The sequence below is a fragment of the Cyprinus carpio genome, chromosome B15 (assembly GCF_018340385.1).
Source record: "Cyprinus carpio isolate SPL01 chromosome B15, ASM1834038v1, whole genome shotgun sequence".
NCBI lineage: Eukaryota > Metazoa > Chordata > Actinopteri > Cypriniformes > Cyprinidae > Cyprinus > Cyprinus carpio.
Genome location: NC_056611.1, coordinates 6,379,243 through 6,405,050, shown reverse-complemented (window position 1 = coordinate 6,405,050; position 25,808 = coordinate 6,379,243). Strand labels below are relative to the sequence as shown.

Here is a 25,808-nt window from a genome sequence, read left to right as displayed (position 1 = left end):
TTGGTCTGAGGCGCAAGTAATTTATCATTAATGAAAATTATTATATTCAGTCACTACCTACTTTTCTTAGTGACATTTAGTGCCAGTTTATCAGGAACTGACAATTTTGTTCTCTTTGACTCATTGGATGGAAACATTGCTTTATTTTGCAAATTTGTTATGTGATATGAAAATTATTATGTTCAGTCACTTCTCCTACTTTTCTTAGTGATATTTTGTGCCAGTTTATCAGAAACTGACAATTTTGTTCTCTTTGACTTGTTGGTTGGAAACAGTGCTTTATTCGCAAATGTTTTATGTGATATTCCAGTTTTGTGTATAAGTTAAATTTGCATGTTTGGGTGGAAACAGAGCTAATGTCATGAGAGTTTTCACTCACTATATGCCACTGTTCAAATGTTTGGGGGTCAGTAAGATCCGTACAATGGATCAAAAGAGATTGTAAATACAAATGTTACGACAATTCAAGTTCATATTAATGCTGTTCTTTAAAATTTTCCATTAATCAAATGAATTGAATCCTAAAAAAGAAAAAATGTATCATGGTTTCCAGAAAAAATTGCAGCATAACTTTTTTTTGTTTCATAAGCACCAAATCAGCATATTACAATGATTTCTGAAAGATCTTATGATACAGAAGAATGGAGTAATGGCTGCTGAGTAAGTTGACAGCCCTTATACAACAAAAAAGTAAGTTCTTTTAAATTGTGATGAATTAACATTTAATGTCAAAAATTAAAATAGAAACTAATAAGTTCTATAATAGCAGGTAATGTAAGTGTTTGTAAATTATTTTTATATTTCTCTGGTTCAATTAATATTTAAGACAAATACTTAATCAATAATAAATAAGACATGTAACTAGATAACCTAGAACTAGGAATTTTCTTTTAAACAATGATTTTTTTCTTTTTTTAATCCATGTACTAGTAATTTTGCCATTTGTCAGTCATTATAATTTCCTAGTGAAAACAGTTCAGTTCTATATAAAAACCTGTTTCAAGGTTTCACTGACAACTTGGTAACAATGCAAGTACGTTTTACTTTTGATATTAGACACAAGTTTCAGTAAGCCGAATGTTAATGTGGTAATGTTTTTTTTTTTTTTTTTGGTGCTTTTAATAAGAAAGATTTCTAATGATGGCATTCTTAGCAGGTTTTTTTTTTATCCCTCATCATGAAACGTCAACTTTCGTTTGAAGCAAAATCAGAAAGGCCACAGAAACTTTAAAAGTTCCTTGTTCTCTCATACACTAAATGGGATTTTCCCTTCTGAGCCTTGCAATCACATTTGTTTGCCTGTTAAAAATAATATTTGAATTTAAGCTCTTTAAATTAATAAATATTGATTAGTAAATTATTAGTAGTGTGATAAGCATAAGTGAGCTGAAGTAATTTAAGTATTTGAACAACCCATATAACCTTATTAAACAATTCAAAGGAACTCATCCTACATATACACACCGCTTCGGACATGATTTGTACTTCAAATCGTGTGGCTTGTTGGTGTGCTATTACTTTTCTAATCCAAACATAAGATTTTAAGTATAAGGTTTATGTGTTACATATTATGTGTTACATGAAGTACATAATATATTTCCATCTATTTAGACAGTTTTAACATAAACTAATACAATATGAAGCATATTTGTGAGTCATACAAAAATGAAATGGGTCAAATTTCTGTATTAGAACTAATGAACTGAATGCATTTTAGAGCAACTGAATGTCCTTTTTTTGTATTTTTGCAACTTTGGAGCCCACTACAGTCGGCCGCCATGCGTTCAAAATGAATGGTAATTTTATATGCAGTTCAAATACATAAATATTGCATTTAAGCCTTAATATTTTTTGGAGTTCACATAGCAACGTTCAGGCAAGTACCTACAACACCCTAGCATCAAGGTGGAAAGTTTTGCAGATAAGCAGCGCTTAGATTTTCTTTGGAAATGTAAAAATCTGGTTTGTCATTGTTAATTTTCCCTAGAAATTTCCAGCTGTTTCCCCTTTAGGCATCAATGACAAACAGTGCCATGCACAGAAATTGTTTTTTGTATGTAATGGTGACTGAATAAAACAAGTGCTGTTGTCTAATCTCTGAAGTCATCCCCTCCTCCCCCACACTTCCTGCTGACGAAACACCATCATTCGTCATTTTCAGGTTGCTACCAAGTTGCAGTAAGAGCTCTCCCTTGTGCTCTTAGATGGGTTAGAGGAGTTCGCCACATAATCACTTGAAACAATTACAGTTCCACTTTGCAGGAAACTGTCATTTAGCAACCCCCCCCCCAATCTTCTCATTACACTTCTTAATAGGAAGCCGTCACCTCCAGTGTCTGACCCTTTGCCCTTCCGAGAACAGATTTGCACCCTTAGGCCACGCTCCACTGTTGGCGTCATCCGCTCTCTTGCTGAGAGGATGAATTAGACCACAGAAAGCACTCAACTGTAGTGCTCCGAGAGAGTAAGCGCTGACTTCTACCTGCTTGCCGTTTGTTTTTTTGTTTTTTTTGTAGGCTTGTAGGCTCCCTCATATTATGGTGTTGCAGTTTCAAAATAGCAGGTTTACAACTGAAAAGCAACACGGTATGTTTTTCTCCTTTTTTTGTTACTCAACGCTTGTGCACTGGAATTACCTGACTGTTAAATCAGTGGGGCAGTGTAGCAGGTCACAGAATTTCACTAGTGTCATAACAGTACCAGATTGCTAATGCTATTTTCAATACTAAAAGTATATAATATATAAGGGCTGTCAAGCAATTCTTTCTAATCAAATTAATTACATGACATCACTGTCACTTTTTAGTCAGCCGTCCAATCTCAGTGGAAAGGGGCGGGGCAAATACCACTCCAACTAATTGTCACACATTCTGCATGTATTATGACTAAACTACAGTGGAGGGTAAATTAATATTGCTTGTCTCCGAGTATTGATGTATGTACCATATGGGATTCCCAGTTTACTACTAATATTGATATGAAAAATAATTATAATACTTGCAACATTTAATTCATGATGATTCATGATGAGGATATTATGTATTATAGCAACCAAAGCACCTCAACTGATGAAAGCACTGTGCTGCAGCGCCATTTTCAGCTGCCTAAAAATGCTTTGGTGGACACTCGGCCTAAATATAAAACTAAAACCACCAGTAGGTGGCGGCAAGTAACTGTCTTAACGAGTGAGTCATTCAGTCAGCTGATTCGTTCAAATGGCTGATTCATTCAGAAAAGAAACAAGTGACTTTATGAATGGATTACTGAATCCTTGGCTTACTACATTCATTCAGAACTGTGGATTCATTCAGTAATGAAACACTGCTGTGTGTTGCAAAGAAAGGCCATGCAGTTCTGCTGTGACTTTGTTTGAAACTGTTTTCATTGGTGAAATTGAGCAAACACAGACAATACTCATTTTGTCTAAAACACCATTAACAACTTGTTTATTGAACTGTTGTATAAAATCAATATCACATTTACGTAATGCAGATATTCGTGAAAAAAACTTTTGCTTTTGTGATATTGCTGAACTGTGTCATATGATTTGAATAAAAGATTAAAAACCCATAATGGGGCATTTTTGTCACTCATGTTTTAAATTTTAGGGGCATGTAATTGAATTCTTGTATGATACATCAAGCAGTCAGTCGTCCTGCATACATACTGAAGTATTATAAGTATCAAGCCGCCAATTTTTGTAAACCATTACATGCCTAACATATACTGTATACTGTCACTGTGTGTGTGTGTGTGTGTGTGTGTGTGTATTTACTCTCCCTGTCTTTAAGTTCAAATATAATTAAAATTTACTTAAGGATTAAAAAAAAAATCTGTTCTATATCATCTAATGATATAAACTATATAGGGAGCCCTGTTGTTTGCAAATTAGTGCAATATTAAAGGATACAATTAACAACGTAGTCAGGTAGTCTCTCCTGATGTTCTGAGGTTAAAAATGTTGCGAGATGGCTTAAATACCCTATTTTAGTATTGGCTTGGAAGGAAAGTACCAAATATGAGGTCCAATTGAGGGGCCGTTTACACAACAACGTTTTCAGCCAAAAACTAAACGTTTTGCCTGTTCGGTTACACGACAATGGCGTTTTGGGGACTGAAAACGCATATTTTTGAAAACGCCAGCGTTATCGTTTCCTTGTAAACACCCAAAACGGGAATCTTTGAAATGGTGACATCATGCGCTTGTGTAGTAAGTGTTAGATATGTAGACATGTGCAGTACGTGTCAATTTTAAAGGCAAGCGTGAAACTTTTTAAAACCGCAAGGGAAAAACTTTTCCGTTTCTGACTACTTCGTCGTGTAAACGTACCCTGAATTAAACCTGTAATGCTGTTAATACCCGACTGACAGGTGCAGGTGCTGCATTTGCCCATTTTCCTAAAGCCTTTGTCTGCTGAAAAGAGGTTTGTTAAGTCTTAGCAGGATTCATCTTATTGAGCATCACCCACATAACCTAACTTTGTGTGTGGGTTTAAGTAGGGGACTAGCTTACGGATTAGGCTGATCGCTGCGGCCGGCGAGAACGCATGCGCTAGATACTAATGAGCTTCAAGGACTCACGTCATTTCCTCCTTATTACCTTCTGCTTGTGACTCATTGCAAGCCTGATACATAAGAGAGAGAGTGTGCTCATACCGGGCCGTACCTCATACTATGAGTTGATTAGTTAATTTGAATTCGTTTTAGAGTGCGTGCATGTGGACGTGGCAGGGAACAAATGGCACATTTTCATTCCTCTGCTGTGTGGCACCCAGACAGGTCAAACAGTCCCTGAATACAATGAATGGAGCTTAAAATAGATTATATTTTCTCTTTCGCTCAATTCTCAAATAAGAGAGAAGTGGCCAAAGGCCTCTCTGGCCTCTTGCGTTTGACGTCCCACTCTATGCTCGAAACCACGACTGACCCTGAGTTTGATGAGTTCAGTTTTCTGAACTTCCTGGCTATTAAAGCCAAATAGGGCACACATTAGTCAGTGGAAACACTTTGTATTTTTATTGTTCTTCCCCCATAAACTCATGAATGTGTAAACTCAACAGTGAAATTAAAAGTCAAGCCTAAAGGGTGTTCATACCACTGTGGGTGTAAGGTTAAAAATGATTCTCACATGCTAATGAGAGGATCATGTTTGGAAGCATAATTTATATTATATATTATGTATTGTATAATCTCCACAATGAACTTTATATAGCACTTTTATATTTCACTTTTCTAAATTTATATTATTTAAACGAAACATACACTGTTGTTCAAAGGTGGATTTCAAATAAATGCAATTCTTTGAACTTTCTATTCATCAAAGAATCCATAAACTTGTATCATGGTTTTCACAAAAATATTAAACAGCACAACTCTTTTCAACATAATAATCAGCACATTAAAATGTTTTTTGAAGAATAATGTTACACTGAAGTAATGACTGTTAAAATTAAGCTTTGCCACACAGAAATAAATTTTATAATATATTAAAATAGAACACTGTTATTTTAAAGTATAATAATATTTTACAATATTAGTGTTTTTACAGCCTTTTTAATCAAATAAATGCAGCCTTGATGAGTGCAAGAGACATTGGCGAAAAAATGTATCAACCCCTAACTTTTGAATGGTAGTTAATGAAATCAATACAGTTTAGATCATCAGAATTTTTTAAGACAATGTGCAAATTGAATGTTTAATCTCTAAACACAGCATCAGACCTCTCCCCAATAAGATGCATGATTTAAAGTATCATGTAGCATAAACAGTGCAAGAAAAATTAGGTGCTGAGGTTTATGAATGAGGTGTTAAAATCTATCAAATCTGTCATCAATTAAAAAGAATTGAGGTTGTACAAACCAAAATGTGTTCTGTATTAGTATAGCTTTAGATAAAACATGATACGTTGTCGATATCCATTTGACAATCTTATACTTAATTGTGAGGAATTAATTATTTCACATTTGTAATATTTGAATACTTGCATGTATGCAGTCATTGCTGCGATTCTGAACAAGTGCTTGTTAATAGTGGAATTGAATCAAGACTGAATTCTTTGTGGTTACAGGAGCAAGCAGTGCCTCTCCTGTAGTGTGGATGAGGGAGTCATGGCTGACCACACCTCCCCGCTGGAGTCCAGCCAGTTGCTCAGCCCAGACATCCCAATGCTCACCTCCCCGCCTCCACCGCCGCACCCGCCCAACATCGTCAACGGAGATGGACCACAACAGGTAGGATAAATAGGCATCGTTTCTTCATGCTCACTTGTGTGTTCTCTGTCAAGTCCTTAAGCTATGTTCCGCAGAAAAAGCAATTTTCTACCCAGCAGACTGCTGAAGTTCTGCTGAAATAATTTCTCATGGCAAACTCACTTATATGGTTCTGTTGAACCCAGGAGAGCAAGCTGAGCTGGGTCTGTCTGTTGATAATAATGATAATATATGAGAAAGTGTGTATATCTAAATTTAATTATTTTAGATTTTGTAGTAAAACATTTAAAAATGTATAAAATGGCATGCATGCACTTTGTGCCCTGATAATTATGGAGCTGTGACACTTCCACAACTCACTTACTCTGAAATAACTTTTTTAACTTTATTTGCCTTATTTGCTGCTGAGCTCAGAAACACTTTCTCTAGGGATGCCCAGTCAATCACGTCCAATGGCAATTGCCAATCACATTTTGATGGCAACAAATACATGAAAATACTCTTAAGACTACAGAGTTACTTTTGCAGTAGATTAATCTTCAAGAGTCAAGAAACAAATTTATTATCCAAATACATTTAATACAAAATAAATAGAGCATAGAGCAGTATCGGGGAAAAAATGATATGGCAGTACAGAAAGACTTGAGAGACAAATAATGAAAATATTATTTTTGGTGTCCACAGCATTTTAGTCTCCAGCTGATGGGAGTAAAATAATAATAAATCAGGAGGTGGAGTATAATTCAAAGAGATTTATTAACTCCCAACCAAACAGCATAGTGTTTAATACACACTTGCCTTTTCTATACTCTTTTCAATTCTTTTGTCATTAGCTTCTGCTATTACCTAATATTACACGTGTTCCTCTCGTTATCTCCTATTATTTCCTAAAATTATCAGCTAATAAGTAATATTACCAGCATCCAACAAAATAAAAACGACAAGGAATATAATTTAAATAAGATATTTAAATATGCCGTTTTTAGTTTTTGTGATAAATTCATGAATAAAATAGTGCTGGGCAACTATTAATCATGATTAATCACATCCAAAATAAAAGTTTTTGTTTATATAATATGTTTGTGTACTGTGTATATTTATATGCATATAAAGACACACATACAGTATATATTAAGAAAATGTGTATATATTTATATTATATAAATATATTTAATATATAAACATAATATATTTTTCAAACACACACACACACACACACACACACACACACACACACACACACACATATATATATATATATATATATATATATATATATATATATATATATATATATATATATATATATATATATATATATATATATATATACACACATACACATATATCTATGTATTTATATATACATAATAAATATACACAGTACACACACATGTTATGTACAAAAAACTTTTAATTTGGACATGATTTATCGGTGCCCAGCACTAGAATAAAATTATAAATATTACTACTACTAATAATAATAATAAAAATGGCAAAAGTATAAATACACAAAACTATGACACCATATGGTCAGGGAACTGCAGAGGATTTAATGAAAAGCGTAAAATTAAATCCGAAAAATTAATCATCATTGGGGTCCGGCCTAAAAAACCCACAAATTCAAATAAATAAATAAATAAATTGGGCGGCAAAATTGACGTTGTATCTACGTCACAGATGTTGTGTGAAACAAGAGGGCAATAAAAAAAAAATGCATTTAAGATAATTGCGTTGTTCATGATGGTGCTTATTTTCTTTAAAAAATAAAAAATAACATTTTATCTTCAATATGCATTGTTTGGCCTTTTTTTCAGTTGCTGCACTGCAATTGTTCTTGTGATATTAGTATGTTTAAAGGGGTCAATTGATGCTGCTAAAAAGAACATTATTTTGTGTATTTGGTGTAATGCGATGTGTTTATGCGGTTTAAGGTTCAAAAAACATTATTTTCCATATAATGTACACTACTGTTTCTCCTCTATGCCCCGCTTTTCTGAAACGCGTCAATTTTTACAAAGCTCATCATTCTGAAAAAGCGAGGTGTGCTCTGATTGGCCAGATATCCAGTGCGTTGTGTTTGGCAGAATGCTCCGTGATGGAAATGTTATGCCCCTTAACATACTATGGCATCTCCCAGGCCAGCAGCACGAGACTCAGTCCAGCTGTTCTGCTCGTGCACATCCCATTATCGGTTCACTTTTAGCAGTTCAGTCAATATACTGTTAGGAGTAACTGAATAACTTGGGTTATTGGTTTATTTTGCATCAGAGGAAGTGTAAGGCACGTTTATAAACCAAAAAACTTAAGTAATATGTGGATTAGTGCATACTGGAGACGCGAACCGTTTCAAACGATTCACTAAGAAGATCCAGTTAAATAGACAGATTCGTTCGCGATCCGGACATCACTAGATGAGACAAAACCAATAAAATCCATTACAAGCGAGGCATTTGTTGCATCCAGTGGGGATATAATTACTGATTATAATAACTTATACTGTCTTTTTACGCATTGCGTTGCATATCGTGCTGCGTAAATGTCAAATCATGTCTGCATTTGTGATCTGAGAAACAACAAGCCTACTCTACTGCTCAAAACTTGTGTTTGAATCATCAGTGTCAAATTATTTAAATATAAAAAACGTACTTACAGGCTGTGAGTCAGAAGAGCCAGACTGTCCTTGCAAAGTTGGAATTGCCCAACTTTATAGAAACCATATATGCCACAGACGCATTGTAGGCTACTGGTTCAGGAAACAGTCCTCATCCTCCATAAAATGCGCAGCACACATCTGAATATTTGGGTTGGACTGTTCTGGAACAGTGTTGAAATACAACTTAACCACTGATTTCTAGTTGTGTCCTCTTTTGGAAGGCCAAACAAAGTAGTTTCGCTTTCACAACGAAACACACAGCGACTCCACAACATAGCAGCGGTGGCAACATAGAGAATAAAAGTTAAGTCGTCTTTCTTTGCGTGAACATTTGAGCGGTGTTATGCAAATCTTCCCACATAGTGATGTGGAGGCGTGTTAGGACGAGCCGTTTTACCCGGGCGTGGTTAACTCTTAACTTTTATGAAGAATATCTTTGCAACTTTACAGATCTTCTTTATGCACCAAGAGCTTGTGACACTCCAAAGAGAACGGAAAAATTTAAATCGCATCATATGACCCCTTTAAAGTGTTACTATACCATCATCATACATGAGGAATGGCGTAACTCCCAAAGTATTGGCATCAGCTCTTGAGGCTCTGGCTAGTCCTTACGTCACTGACCTGACCCAGCACAGAGACATGTGATAGTGGGAGTAAAGGTCATGTAGAGGAGCTGTCCATCCGTCGCTTCTCCCTAAGGCTGTCATGGTGAGAGTTATTGGCCGTGACGAGGCTGGGTGCCACTGCTGTCACTTTCATGGACGTCAGGCTGATTTCTCTTAAGTGAGTTTCTGTCATTCCCAAGAAACTGATGCATTTTCACCTTGTTTGAATGTCATATTTTTTTTTTTTTTTTTTTTTTAGAAGCTGAATTTTAGTCTTATTGGTAATTACCATTAAATTGCAATGAATAATTGCACTCTTATGTACACTTGTGGCTTGGCCAATTATAGTGCACTCATAAGTGTTAACTACTGTTTCCGAACTCTTAAACATATAAACCATCAAGTCTGAAGAATGCTGGAAGATAAGGATGTTTTACTCGTCCACTGTGTGTAGAGGAAATCTGTCTAGGCTCGGCAAGGCCGTGTTGTTATTAGCGTGTTATTGACTTTTCAACTCCCTGCGGCGATCACCTGACAAGCCCTTCCCAATCATCCTTATGGTCCGCTGAGCACTTAAAGAGGCAGAAAATGCATACACACTGTCACCTGCTCCAATCTTCCATTCCTATGACCCTTTTCATCCCCGTTCATTTTTATCACCTCCTGCTCGCCTCATTCATAAAACCACAGGTTGTGGAAGTGCATTGCCAAGCTGACTCATTTGTAGAAATGGCTTCTGTAGAGTGTGGAATCTGTATGATGACTTTTGCTTTTTTTGAGCCTTATCCTACTTTTCTTGGTGTCTAGGCAGTGGGAAACCAGATTAGGATGCAGACGCTTTCTTCCATTAGGGAACAGGTAGATGTTGTCTGTCAAGATCAAGATATGCAAGAGATAGCATGATGGGTTTCATGTCACGCCTCTACAGCAGTGCAAGAATACAAATGAATCTTTACTGGTGCGAAAAGCCAGGACTAGCACTAGCTCAGTGTTAATTACCACGCAAGCGTGTGCCCGTCTTCATGTTTGTTTGTGCCCTTGGCATTTTTCTTCATATGTGGCCTTTTACGCCTACAACTAATCACGTCCGTGGCGCCTCTCCAGGTGTGCGTTTGATGATCGCAACAGGGAGAGCTCAAGGTAAAGTAAGTGTAACTAAGTGACTCCTGGTGTTAGCTGGTCTGCGTGCCAGAGGAAAAGTGCTTGTGTAAGCGAGACTGGGTAAACGTGAGAATATGAAACTGATGGCAGGAGTTTTCTCTCTGAGCCCTGAGTCCCCGTGATGCATCCTGGTGAAAACAGTTGTGACAATGTGCCATGATGACTTATGCCTCTGACCTGACCTTTCACTCAGCAACCGGGTTCCCTCCTCCCTCTTCCTCTGTGCCGCGTAGCACTTGTGCATTTGACATCGCAGTTGAAACGAGGGAAGCTAAATATCAGTGTGGCATCCTCCTGGCAACACCGTTGCTGCTCTTTCATGAAAGCAAAGTGGAGTGCGTGCACAATTATTCACAGTTCCTATTAATTTCTCCCTCCTGCCTCGCCGCTCAGACTACACCACCTATGTCTTTCCTTTCAACTCCCTGCAGTCCTGCCTGCTTGTTTATCTGTGCTAGAACCAGGACCAGATGAATCAGGCTGTTGTTTATCAATATATACTAATAGCCCAGGTGTCCAGCTGTTCTCTTTATTGCAAAGATTTGGTGGAACCCTACTTCCTCCCTCCTCCCTGCAGCTGTCTGTAAGCCCTGACGTCTGGCCTTTTACGCTTTCATTTATTTGCCTTTTCCTCCATATGCCTTGGGTCGTTTCAGGTTTTTATGTGGTCTTCAAACACAGGGTTTTATGTGCACAAGGCTTTTTGAAGCAGCAGTAAGGCTTACCTTAAGAGCAAAGACTCTAAGCAGGGTAGAATAGGCCACTCTGCAGGAAGTCTATGCTGGATAAGAACAGAGTTGTGTTAGTTGTGCCAAAAAGCCCCTCGTATAAATGGCACTAAATCGACCAGAAAGCACTGATGTGTTTTTGATTCACTTTCCTTTTGATCTTGTACACTCTTTCTTGTTAACATAGTACTTTCCGCAGAGGAAAACTAACCAGAGAGGTGAAGCGAAAACTTGTCTTGCATAAAACTGACAAAACGTTTGCTTTTATTGATTCGTAAATGCAATTAGTGCTGTTCCAATACAATTGGTTATCGATGTTATTTGTTCTCCCACATCGTGCATTCCTATCATTTACTCTATAGGGAAAAACTCTGAAACTGACATTTCCCAGTCAGTTAATTGTACGAATCACCATTCTGGACAAAAATGAATCACGCTAGAGAGATGCCAAAACTGATTATAAAGGTTCAGTCTTTTTCTCACCGAATCTCTGGGCCTTTCTTCACAGTTTTATTCTTGATTCAGTTACAAAATCACTGTGCATCACAATGTGTATCATAGTTCCAACTGATTTTTTTTAATGCATTAGTCTGCCTAATTAAATGGCTTTTTAGCACACAAAGAAATGACCCCCACCGTGATGTGGATAATGAGGCTCTTTTATATTGAGTGCGTCAGAGGGGTGATATGAAAGTGAATAACCCCCACTGCTCCGCTTAACGCCATCCTGCCGTGAGGAGGTGGACAGAAGACGCACAGCTGGGCCTAAGGCCAGAGCTGTGGGTGGATTCACGTGTAGTGGCCGTGATACCACGCAGTGCCTGAGTTACGGACATTCATCGAGCCGTGCCCTCTGAAACCATAAAATGGCTGAACCAAACATTAATCTTTCCCTTTGTCCCCACGTTACTCCTCCCTGTGCTCATTGGTGAACTAAGCAATGTTTCCATAGCAATGAGTTTCTGTCTTTCTCTCTCCCTCTCTCTAGTGGGTGTCTCACTTATCACCTAATAGGAGAAAAAAAATTGACAATTCTTTGTAGAGCTGACAAAGTCATCTCAAATAACCGTCTCCCATTCACTGTTGTGGAGCAGAATTCTCACTCTTGTCAGCACCATCATGTAAAAGGAGTTTGATCAATAGAGTGGGGTTGCTTTCACGTAATGACTTCGTACAATGCTGCTTCTCTCCCATTCACCTTTAGTTCAGCTTCACCTGTACTGTGTGTCATGAAATACAAATTGCAGATAGCAGTCCAGCTTTGATGCTAGCAGGTTTTGGTTTGGGGGCAATACATTCTGTGTAATCCTTCAAAGGTTAAGGTCACACCTTGCAGAAGGTTGACAGTCAGAGATCAGTTGCTTATAACAGTTTTGCATTGATCTTTTACTACTCAAAAATGCTTCTTTTATGCTGTACATTTACATTAATTCTTTTAGCATCCAAACCTTATATTTATAAAGCATTCTCTTCAAATAGCTTTTTCTTTAGATAATTACCTGTAATTACTTGTCAAATGCACTGAATAACGACTTAAGCTGATTATCATCAAATTCCTCACTGATAACTTTATTCAAGCTGACAGTGTTTAGCGGGAGCCTCTGTTTACCACATAAGCCTTTAGGAGAACAAATCAGGAAAGAAGGAAATGACAACTAATTGCAGAAGTCCTTACTGGACCAACAGCATCAGCCACTCTTACCAAAGACACTGTCAAGAGAACAGTCATCCTCAGTAACCATCAGTCAAATCGATGTTTTAAGGCTCTTTGCTATGTAAATCAATACTTCCTACAGTACAGTGTTACTGTAAGGCTCTTCTGCCAGAGCTTGTGGAGGTCTCTTGCTTTTCAATAGTAGCCAGATGCACACAAAGTGCCAGAGGCATTGGTATGGCTGTGCTTGACAATTCAGTTAGTATGGTATTAGCTAATGCTAGGGGAAAGTAAGTAGTTTCAGGCTAATATTCTGTGCCATCTATCACTAATCACTAGCAATAGAGATTAGAGATTATGCCTCCTCCATGAAGTCGTATACCTGAGGCTATTTGAGCCCATGTCTTTATGGTTCTTGCTCTTTTCTGCATGGCACCGACATCTGGAGGCTCCTCTTCAACGTCACATATTTCTGTTTCGTGTCAGCTCAGCTGCAGTGCCACGTTGCCACACGATAAACAATTAAAAAGGAACAAATAGTGAGGAACCTGAGCCCTGACTCATCGGAGTAGCACAGACGTCAGTTGCTAACAGCCGTGAACGCAAAGGCACCACTGGCCTATCTCCAGGGTAATAAAGCCAGCGCTAACCACTGTAGCTGTGTTTGCTAATCACTCTCGCTTCCCCCCACCTCCTGATGGCCTTGTGCCTAAACCCGTCAAGTTCAGCCTGGCCATGACGCATTAGAGAAACAATGTTCCCATCGCTAATCTTTGTTCGTGCAAATCATTGTCACTCTACCACCTGGATACTAAATCTCTTATCTCTGACATTTTACTGCCCCAATTTATAGTCTGCACATATTAAAGAAATTGGCTTCCAGTTTGCTTGAATATGTTCAGATACAGACTAAATAGATGAACATCTTAAAAAGGTATTGTATTAGGATTAATCAGGATGAATGACTATTTAATTTAGCTTTAATATTTTAGCAATGATGCCTGTGTATGCCTATGGAGATGCTTTTACTGAGCTATCTGTGGCAGCAACGGTGCCTCATGACTTAATAACTTCACAATGCAAATGTAGCAGCATCGTTGTGACGTTCCATAGCATTAGAGTAAATAATCATTTTCGAGACAATTACTGTCGAACTTCAAATAGCTTTCACTGAGCCTTGCCATTATGTGCAATCTATAGGTCTTAGTTTTTTGTGAAGACTATGATACATTTTAAGCTTAGTTATTTTGCGTATGTTGTTGAATATTTGTCAAGGACTTTTGAACAGGGTTTCATAAAATTCGTTTTAAACTAAATTATACAGGGTTTCCTTAACTAACTAGCTGTTCAAGCAACCCATCAACTATCAACTATAACTTTTCAAGATGTGATTTTTACACGCCCCTATTTCTTACAGCTTACAGAAAACAATCCTCTTGTTGGGCTAGTCTGCTTTTGACTGTAACACACAGGTAGCGTATTTGAGAACTCAAGTATCTTCGGGATCAGCACTGTATAAAAGACTGCAAGCTGCCTTTGGGCAGTCCCATCTTAAGAGGACGTTCTTGTATACGAAGCATTGTTTTTTGTAGTTTGAGAAATGTCAAAGAAATTTGAGCTACCTCCGTTCTGTGTTGAAGATTATGAAGGACAAGCTTAATTGATTTTTTTTTTTTTTCAAAAAGAAACCGGTAGGTTCATATTTATCCAGGGTTGTCAATCCTATTCAAGTGTCTATGTTTCACACCTCTCTTTTCATGCTGTGTCCTCCAGCGAGAGGACCGAAACACACTGCTTTTAATAGAGGTGAGGGCTGAGGCGCTCCTCCACACCAAATAAGCTGTTGCACTACCCCAACTTCATCTGCTTGTACATCGATCATGGTATTAATAGAAGCGGTGTCTCTCTGTGAATGGAGAACGACTGATTCTTTCTAGAGGGGGAGGGAAGATGTGTGTAAGTGTCTGTCGGTGAATGAGCGCATGTCGCTCTGTGCCCCCTCACTATTGTCGTCACCAGAGCAAAACGTAGAACAAAGGAGTCGAGGATAACTTGAGACCCCTATCCGTGTTTTTAATTGCTGGATCCATGCCAGTCCAGTACTTGGCACTACCTGAAGGTGTTGCAAAGTCTGGACGCCATCCATATTCACTCGCTTTCACACACATACTCTCGCCACAGAACTCGTCACGAGTCAATGCCAGTGTGGCACAGAGGGTGAGGTGAGACTTACAAACCCTTGAAGGAAAGAGCAATTGCGTCCACTCGTCCGTGGCCTTCCTCCCTTTCTCCTTTTCGTTCTCCTCCTCCCCCTGTGAGCAAAACACGGGCGATTAGCTGTCCTCCTCAATGGTGGCATGCTGCGGACATCGCCAGGGCTTATTTGTTGAAGGGGTTGCCGTGGAGACTGGCGGTGGTGGTGAGGCAGAGTTGGAGCCAGAAAGAGAGAGAAGAGGGAGAGACAGTCGTCCATCTACTGCAGAGAGAGCAGGAGGAGAGATTTAAAAAAGAGAAACGGAGAGCGCAAACATGGGCTTCGCTCCTGTTATCTTGTGAACGGCTTTCAGCTAGCACAATTAGGCGAGACCTCTATCACTTCCTTTCGCCGGGGCTTTGCTTAGGAGGGTGAAGAGTTCACACAGGCCTGCATGTGTCGAACACACTGCACAGCCCTTCCAATCTCATGAGCACCGGGTGAAGCCGGAGAAGGGTGGCTCGGACCCCCTGAGCACAGGGAGGGTAGCAGATACCTAAAAATATCGGCCAGCCTGTTGAAGCAGCTGTGGCTGGATGAGAGGGAGATGCGTGCTACCGTAAGTCAAGATTCAGTATTTTTTCACACACATACGTGTGTAAACACACATTTCTTTGTCTCAAAACTGCATGCTGGCATAGGAAAGGGACCTGGAGAATGTGTCAGTAATGCAGTACCTATATGAGAGTTGTATTAGAGAGGGGGGATCAAGGATAACCAGCTGTGTTGCAGAACAAAGGAGTGAGCAAGGCAGAGCAAAATAAGTAATTGCGACACACACACACACATGTGAATGCAACAGCGTGTAGCTGCTTGAACCTAATCCAATAAGACCTCCCTCAGCCACCCCCATCGTTGCCTGTGCTGTTGCTCATGCATCGCTCTTTGCCACTGCGCTTGTAACCAAGCGAGAACACGCTCGTATGAGTGTGTGTGTGTTTGTGTGTGCAGCAGTCAAGGGATAGCTGGTGTGTCTCAGTGGCACTCATGAATGGGAACAGAGAGTGAGACGGAAGTACAGAGGATGGCTGTGTTAGGGGAGACCCGCAGTTGGAGCCCCAAGCCGTGGCAGTTCAGGCGGTATAATTGTGACTTCCACCACAAGTCAGAGGTAAATAAATTGCACTTGCTACCAAATTTATTTTCATTGACATGCTCACTGTGCTTATATTTTTTAGGTTAGGCTTAGAGGCTGAAATTAATTTGTGTTTGTCTCTATTGAGATAGACTTTTCATTGTTTTGAAGACTGCTGCTGTTGGCTTTTAGATGAGAATGAGATGTATGAGAGCTGGTCACTGTTGATTTGTGTCTGGGGTTGAGGTCCTTTCGTACAGTTGGTTTTTACCTCCGGAAGGACTGTCAGTTCTTAACCCTCGGCTGAGACGAGAGCCGCGTGTTCCTGTTGTTCTTGGCATAACACATTATTTGCGCTATTTTGGCTCCAAGTTTTTTTAAGAGTTGAAGTCTATTGAGAACACATTTATATTGGCTTAAAACAGACATTGATGAAACAAAATGCTCAAACTCTTTAATATTCTGTATGCAAGAATACCTGATTTTATCGAAAGGGATATCTTTCTTTTTTTTGCTTTGTTTTTGAATATTCCACTATGACATTTTTTAGGACTCTACACTTTCCTTTGTGTTTATTCTACCTGTTGACTGATATCAGAGTGCATTTCTCAGTCTCGGTATGACATTTATCACGGTTCATCCACACCTTTGATGTGACTCACTCCATTCCATATCCTCTTATGAGGAAGGCACTGGCATTGAGACCTTTAACCAAAGACTAGAGAGAGCTGAACGAGGTGGCATATGTTTTAAAATCAGCCAGTCAGATGACTTCCTGCTGGAAGCTTTCAGATCAGGACCCCTGCTCTACTGAAATAGATCAGCGCTCCCGCTCGTCTCCGAGACAGATGTGTCATCAATAGTGCCTTAACAAAAGCTCAATGGAAGGCTGACTCAGAGTGATTTAATGGAACAAGTGGTACTCTGATGAGTGCTGAACCTGCCTCTCCAGCTCATTTCAGACCCATGCGAGTGACGTGGGTTTAGACGTCACATCCAGTGATGTTGTCCTCTCCACTTTATCATCATTCATCCTTGTAATCTAATGTCAGAGATTTGCATCCTGTCTATTGAACGGTGGAGTCCTGCTTTGCCCTTCTTTGTTTTGTGGTCTGTCATTTAGAGACATTTAGAGAATTTTTGTGCGATAGTTTGATTGCAACATATAATCATTGCTGTTAATAGTGTTCATTGTCTGTTTGATTACTTCATTAACTGAATTTGACAGTACATTTCTGCCATATGTACATCAATTTGACATAGTCACCACTGACAAGCTACTACTAAATATATTGTAGAAATATGCATGTTCAATATGAGGGACAAGAAGAATTTGAGAAACTCAAATTGAGGTTTTAGAAATTTTTGCTAGTTTGTGTGAGTTTATTTTTGTAGATTGGAAGATCATGTGGTTAATGATTTAATGAGCAGTAGTGACAACACTCTTCAACCGCAGAATGTTAGTTGTCAGTGAAATGAAAACTAATTCCTAGACAAATTAGGTCAATATATTTTACCAGTAAATTATATCATCTGTGATCTCATTATCTAAAGATATGTCCAGACGTGCGGTCTATCAGTAACATTACAGCATCAGCACTGGAAATGAGTGATGCTCACAGTACAGAGACTAGCGACAACAAGCAATAATGACGCTGTGTGTATAAACACACTTTAAGGTTGTTCTAAGTGGTTGCTGGTGTGTTGGTTTAATGTTAGGATATTTATTGAGGTAACAGTCTAGTTGCTTAAGTGCAAAGAGCCCAGGTCTAGCTATTTCTGTTTTTATCACTTTATTGTCAATGATATTCTACAGTGTTACGGGAGTTAGTTTTTGTGTGTTATTTAAATCTTCGCTTTTCTTTTGCGCCTTTTATGAATGGATGATATTGCTAAAGCTATGACTGAAATTGGTTGTGCTGTTTCACGATTCAGCTGTGTCAGATTCACACATGATTCCCCTGAGCCGCAGTCATTGATCAGAAAACTGGAGGAGTTTAGAGTGCCACAAAGTCAATAACAAATCCGTTTTGATGACATTTCTATTGATTCTCAGATCTCAAAAGAAACACAAACATCATTTTTTGTTCTTGTTTAAAAAACAAAAACAAAAGTCGCACATTGTCGCCACCCCATTAATTATATGTATACTTCAAATTTACATTCCTATACCTACGATTTCTTTTTTCTTGGAATCAGAGCATTTTCATCATGGAAGTAAACAATGTTTCCATTTTCTGCTGCCCTCAGAAGTGGATGTGTTTTCATCTGTGTCAGTTATGTATAGCCATGAGAAAATGAGGGTAATAGAAGCATGTTTGTGCCTGGCTGAATGATGGCCGCTTTTACACTAGATATATTAGCCTGGAATAAAACTGAGCCACGTGGAGCACTGTGCTGACATTAGATGAGGTCAAGATAAGGGCAGAAGGAAGTTTAGTCCTGTTAGATTTTATTCATGGAGCCCACACAGGTTGGGCCATTCAAATCACTATAGTTTATCTTTATTCATTGCAGTGTTACCTTTCATCCAAGCAGTTTATGCATTTTTTATGAAATAAGGGAATGTGTTGAGCTAAGAGTTTTGAGGTGGTCTTAATAGGCTGGTTTCCTCTAACAACATCTTTCTTGCTTTCTTCAGGTAATCTTGGTGCAGGTAAACCCAGGAGAGTCCTTCACGATCCAGCGAGATGATGGTCAGTTTCAGTGTATCACAGGTACGTTCCTCTTGTGTTAAGAAGGATTTCTGTGTAATTTAACCCATAATTACATTAGTCTATGAACAAGTGGCATTTAATTTTGCCAAATCACAAGTTCAGATGATTGTAATTCCCAGACTGAGACTTACCCCGTAATTGACTGGAGTTAAAGTGCTGATTAATACCTGTTAATTCTTGTTATTGATTAGAGAGATTTGAGTCTCCTTGTTCCGAGATACTTGAGGGTAACATTTTTTTTCTTTTCATAACATGCACTGTCCCTAAATGCCTTCTCTAAAATGTAGTCTATCCTGTAATTTTTCTCTTTAATGTAGTGTTTAGATTTTCATGGAATACAACTATAATTTTCTGTTTTTGGTAAAGTAAAAACGGGTGTGCCCTTACAAAAGAGTGAGAGTGATTTGGAGCATCCAAACATCTAGAAGTCCTTAATTTTCAGTAAGACTTGTTTATTTGAGGCAACATGAGTGATTGAGACCAATGCAACAAGGTTGAGTTTAATTTTATTCACAAGCACAATGACACGGATTGCAACCAGTGATGATACACTGCTCTATCGACCTTGTTTTGCAGTGCGGAAGTAAGGTATTTTCTGTAAAATGTGTGAGAAAAACAATTCTTTATCCATTAACTAGATAGATAACAAAGTGCAGTATTGACATTTAAATTTTTTAATTTTTATTGTAGTTAGCCATGAGTGAGTAACATCCCTTTGACCCAGTCAGATCTCAACATTATGCTTTCATTGAGGGCAGGCAAAGTCCTTCATGCAGGAAACTTGCTGTAGCATTGCTGGTTGGGTCGAGGTCCTGAAACACTGTGTGTTCTTGAAAAATATTTATATATTATTGAACTACTGTAGAATCCTTCCACTGAACTCCCTTTCCACACGACTACATCATGACTCCTAGCAGATCCCCCGATCTGAATCAGCACATCCTCATTCACTAAGAGAGCCCTCCAGTGTTGGGTCTAATTGCCATATGTGTTGGAAGCTCAGTCACAACAGTCAGCTAGTGTTTGGTGGGTCTCGGCAGGGTTGCAATGAGATGTCTTACACCCCCTCTCAGCTTACGAAGAGCGCTTTTTGTCTGCAGCCATTGTGTGGGACGGTGCGAACACGCTACGAACTGCCAACCTCCCTGATTGGCGGTTGCTGCAATAGGAAGAAGTGGAGTGTGACTGTAATTGAAAGATTACTGTGCCTTGGGAAGCTATTGATTAGAAAAACAATAGCATCCAGCTCATTGTATGCGGTAAGCCTGATTGTTCTGCTCCTAGCTGGCCTGATTAGCTTGGCAAGGACTTGTGAAAGTAAAAAAGTCGGTGGCATTGGAATGAGATTGATGCTTTAGCATTTAACTGAAAACCCTAATGGAAATGGTAGCCAATTTGTTCTGAAAACCTAAGGGCATCATTTATTTCTTTTGCATTTATGACTAGCACTTTATTAGCTTGTCTCTTATCAATGAGCGACACTCAGGTGATCATCCATCCAAATGCTGTATTAAGATTAACGCAGAACTGACACACTACTCACCACATGAAGGGTGGATCTTGATCCCTGTAGGGGAGTGTAAGTGCAGTGCACCAAAAATTATTGTGAGTTTGCAGTCAATTTTGGAAGTTGGGTTTTTAGCAGACTAAATGATTGGAGAAGTCTGTCATACATAATAAGTGAGACAACTGTATTTTTCACTGGAACATCGAGTTATGACATTTTGATAAAAAAAAAAAAAAAAAATCTATACTTGGAAGAATCACTTGCGTTACGTTCTATAAAATGCATGAATTTATGATTACATGACGGCAACAGGAATAGTTCTGTCATCATTTACTCAACCTCATGTGGTTGCAAAAATGTTCTTTTGTTGAACGCAAAAGAAGAAAGTACTGGTCACTTTTTTTCCAACCAATTGCAGTGAATTGGTACTGAAGCATCGCCTATGTCCAGTTCATTAACAAAATATTCTTATGAGCCAGATGTGTCTTTTATTTATTTATTTATTTTTTAAGTTGATTGAACCAGTCCGAATGGTTTGTCAATGAATCAGACCGATCTCGTTCCTGAATAAGGAAATTGCTTCCTATTTGTGTTCTCATTCAGTGTAATGGCACGGAAAGGTGTGAAAAATATTTTAAAATTTATCAATCACTAAATGTTGTCACTGTAATGCACAATCTTCTGTGTCTTGTTGCTTTATAGAACTAAACGTGTTTTTGAAAACGTGCTTATCAAGTGTCATTGACAAGCTATAGCAGCCATATTTATGCCATTTTGAATGTGCTTCCTGTTGACATATGCCAAGGTCTCTGTGGGACAAAGAAAAAGGGCCAGAGTCACTAAATTTAGATGCAAGCTTCACCACTGTCTGAGAGGAAGGAGTTGATGAGGAAGAGTAGCGTTAGAGCAAGTGGGGCTGCTATGCACTGGTCTATCACTGAAAGCTGTTGTCTGTCAGTGACGTGAATGGAGTGATGACTCACCGTTGCGGGAGCCGAGGGAAGAGTGTGTGTTTGTGTGTGTGTTTAACCCCTAACCTTAGAGTGAGCCAGAGGTAATGTTAAAATCCGCAGGATAAACCAGAGGGAACTGGTTTGTCCCTCTCTTCCTGATTTCTGTTTCAGTCCAGATGGGCGTTCGTTCGATTTCTGAATTCATTCATGTGTTTTCAGTAGCTGGAAGTACATAAACACCACACACACACACACACACACACACACACACACACACACACACACACACACACACACACACACACTACGAAGCTTCAGAACTTTGTTTAATATGAAGAAGCAATGTTATGATGGGAAGAGTGAACTTCATTTAAGATATCCCAGTCTGCCGAGGGTTGGCTGTGGTTGAGAAAGTCATCAGAGGGGTGAAGCTTATTAACACAGCCCTTTAACATCACAGCCTTAACATTTCTTTGAACGTTTGCCACCCTAGATGTGGATATTGGTGTTCAGCCTGTAAATGCCATCACACTGGTTTGCGCACACTTATGTTTTTGTCTCTTGATTACTCATGTAGGATGTTAGCAATGAGTTTCCAGTTACTGACGTTCCTTCACTGTCTGACTAACTGGACTTACGGACAACAGTCTTAAAATAAATGTTAGTTTTCTTCACCACCACTTTTCTTTTTATTAATGTTTTCTAAGCATCAAATGTGGGCAACCTGCAGCACGTCTTAAACCGTTTGCTTGTTGAAGTAATGTTTGATTGTATCTCAAAGAACAGGCATCCATCTGTTTGTTCAGATGTTCAGTGGGCTCACTATTACAGCAGGAGCCCATTTCAGCGCACACATGTTGTTCTCACACTTTCTTTCAGGGGTCTCAGAGTAGTTTGCAAGAATGTTGCCTACGATTAGTTAAATGTTTAGAATTGACTGAGGATGTGTTTCTGAGTATGGATTGCTTACTAGTATACTGTATTGTGCATTGGAAACACATCGCTCCAGTTTACATTTATTTGACATATTATACAGTGAAGCTAAATTGTGTAGTCATCGTCAAGCACAAATTGCATAAAACATCTTTCTCTTTTATTCAAAACAACAGAGTGGTCAGGGCCGGTGTGAATGCAAAGACAACTAGGTTTTTCTATAGTATAACACCTTTCTGAGTTGGGTTCTTATAAAAAAAAAAAGAAAAACTTCTGAAATTAATTTTGGATGCCTAGTGGAAGAAAGACTTGTAGTGAAGGAACTGAGCCATATTTGAACGACAGCATCCAGATGCACAAAACCACTTAGACAAATAAAGAGTTTTCTTAATTTAAGAGGTTTCGTGTAACTGGCAGCAGAATATCATCATGGACTTAGACTTTGACTCTTTTGGCTTGTGCCAGTAAGCAGATGTCTAGCAACCACCTGGAATACTTTAGTAACCATAGAGAAAGATCCACAGGGCAACACTGCTCAGATTTGGTCTGTACCTGGACAAGATGCAGACAACTTGTATATTCATTATGTGAAAACTTCTCTGAATCATCTGTTTTTTTTCCTTCTCTCCACATTGTCTGAACAACCATAAACATACCATTGTATTACCATCCTTTTTTGTTAATACAGTACCATGGTCTTTCTTAGTTGTAGCATAAATTGCAGATGGAACTTTAATACTCATGTATGTATGAGTGGTAGTAATAGTGCTAATTGTATTATCAACCACTATAGATTAACATGATATTACAATCAGATATCATCAATCCAGTCATCCCAGTCATGCTTTGGTAAACAATAATCATGACATGAGTCAACATTTCGACGTAATAATGATAAAAAGATGGATTTGACAAAAAAGGAAATTATGTGGGTAAAAAAAGCATAATTTTTTTTTTTTGCCATATGATTTAGTCATATTTTAAGTTGTCAAAATTGACTTTTTGTAAATTTCAACTTATGTCAGTTTTGACTTAACTCGTAAAACTTGTAAAAATGGCATATTTTGTAATTATGATTTAGTATGTCATAATTTTGACTTGTCTCATAGTAATGACTAGTATCTTGTAATTTCACTCATCATAACTTGTGTAATTGTAATGTTGCAATAATTACTTTTTATTTCTTAATTATAATTGTTATCATTTTGACTTTTTATCTCATAATTAACTTTGTCAGAATTATGGCTTTTTATCACATAATAATGATTTACCAAAGTATGATGTAGCGTTATTAAGGGATAATCGTGCATTAAACGATGTGAATGCACGACATGGAGGCAAAGCGCGGAGGGTGGTTGCCTCCGTGAAGTGCATTCAAATCATTTAATGCACAGCTAGCCATTGATTATCCCACTTATGCCATGGTCATTTGGCAACATTCACATATTAAAGATGATAATAATATTTGCACTGCAATATTTGACCGGTTACAACTTGTTAGATGTTACTATGGTTACCAATGTTTATAGGAAGCGCATTAACATAGAACGTGATTAAACTGACCTGGAACTACCTGTGCAGTTAAATAAATTTAATCAACACCAGCCAGCCAATCAGAATCGAGTATTCAGAGAGACCAGGGCATAAATAGGCTTCAATAGTGTATCATGGTTAGGACCCTATGATTTCCGCAATGCAGAAAACGCGGACGGAATCATAGTAATTCACAGTTTAACGCAGAACGTCATGGAATTTGTCAAATTTTGAATGAATTAATCAAAAGTTTGTTAAACTTTTAAGAAATTGATGTGAAAATGTATACATTTCATGATTTTTATTAAATAGTCTTGCTTTTTGATGAATGGAAATGTAATTTAACTATTAAAAAGTTGGAAAATAAAACGGAATTTAGGAAAAAAATTAACAGATTTCAAAGGGCCCTACATGGTACAGCTGCAGTATATTGGTAAGGGTTGTGAGGCCAGTAGGACTATATTTTTTTAACAGCTAAAAATGAAATACTGACTATGTGGTAGAGAAGTTGTGTTTATGGTTGTGTCTGCTGTCTGATGTGTGCGTTGGCACAGACGTCCACTGTGTTATGTTTTTTGGAAGGCATTATAGTGCATTTATGTGTGTATGGGTAGGAACATTCCCTGTGAGTGGACATTTGTGTGGGTGTATTTATAAGGAGTTACTCAGGGCAGCTCGGATTGCGACTGAAGCCAGCGGTGAGCTCTGAGTACTCTGACCCGATGTATTCATCTATCCAGAGAAGCCCTTACTAATGTCACCATGTTCAGATACACAGTGCAGCTTTATTCCATCAGCATTGAACTGTGAGTAGAGCTCTTCTATCTCCCACAAAGCATGAAAAGGCAAAATTACTCATTTGAGACTAAACAGAACTATTGTTTTCCTATAGGTCAACATCAAAGAACATGTTAGTCTTTGTTTCACTCTCATTTGAGACTAAACTAAATTATAGTTTACCTTCGGGTTGATATTAAAGAGCATGACAGTCTGAGCATGCTTTTCACACAGAGACTGTGATGCACTAGGGATACACCCATATGTAAATTGACTGAAAATGAATTCATTTGAGTTGAATATTTTATGAAATAAACAGGACCCTGGAGTGATACAACACCTGAATCTACCACAGCAGAAAATGAGTAGCCTGGAACAGCAGCCAATTATAGTTAAATGGCCATTATATATAAATATTTGACCACAGAGGAGGTTGCAATTGATCAGTCAGAATGAAGTATCTCAGAGTGCTGTGTAATAAAAAAATGTTTTTTCCGAAAAACAACAAACAAGCGCTATAGTTGTTCGCAATGGACGCTGTAATAGACATGTGATACACTACATGTGTCAGACGTAAATCAGAAAAATATTTATGTACCCTGCTTCCAATATTAGGCTAATAGAACTAACTACCTGTAAAGCAAATAATTAAAAGTGTGATGAAACAGAAGTAGCGACAGACCAAAAAACTACACTAAACTAGTATTGGCCAATATTAATATGTAATGTTTTCAGTGCTCCTCATTAATTAAAAGCAATAAATTTGTGCAAATCATTCGTAAAATCACTTGACTATTTATGTAACAATGGTTTTCTGAAAAAATGTTGAAATATCGTTCTGCTGGGGGTTCATGAATGAACCTGATGATTCTGTATATGTGGGGTCTCTGCAGAAAGATATTGTAATATTTGTTTATGAATTCACTCTCAGTTTCTCCCTCACACGCTTCATTCACTGCATCTGCAGTCCGTAGCTTTCGGAATGAATGAGTCGATGACTCATCCCACTTTGCTGAAGCCTTTAGGGATAGATGGAGAGAGGG

General features: G+C 38.3%; 1 protein-coding gene across 4 annotated transcripts in view; it reads left to right on the top strand.

Annotated features, from left to right (window-relative positions):
• The window catches only part of LOC109051845 (fibronectin type-III domain-containing protein 3a-like), a 78,747-nt gene that overhangs the window by 13,781 nt on the left and 39,158 nt on the right, over window positions 1–25,808 (top strand). For 2 of the 4 annotated variants that reach the window (XM_042739010.1, XM_042739012.1), the window contains exons 2-3: window positions 6,068–6,230; window positions 18,987–19,062. In XM_042739010.1, the coding sequence (XP_042594944.1) occupies window positions 6,108–6,230; window positions 18,987–19,062 (199 nt within the window). In that variant the 5' untranslated portion in view covers window positions 6,068–6,107. Of the gene's footprint in view, window positions 1–6,067; window positions 6,231–15,240; window positions 15,830–15,906; window positions 16,382–18,986; window positions 19,063–25,808 lie in introns of those variants that run through there. The other 2 variants (XM_042739013.1, XM_042739011.1) reach the window with 2 other exon arrangements.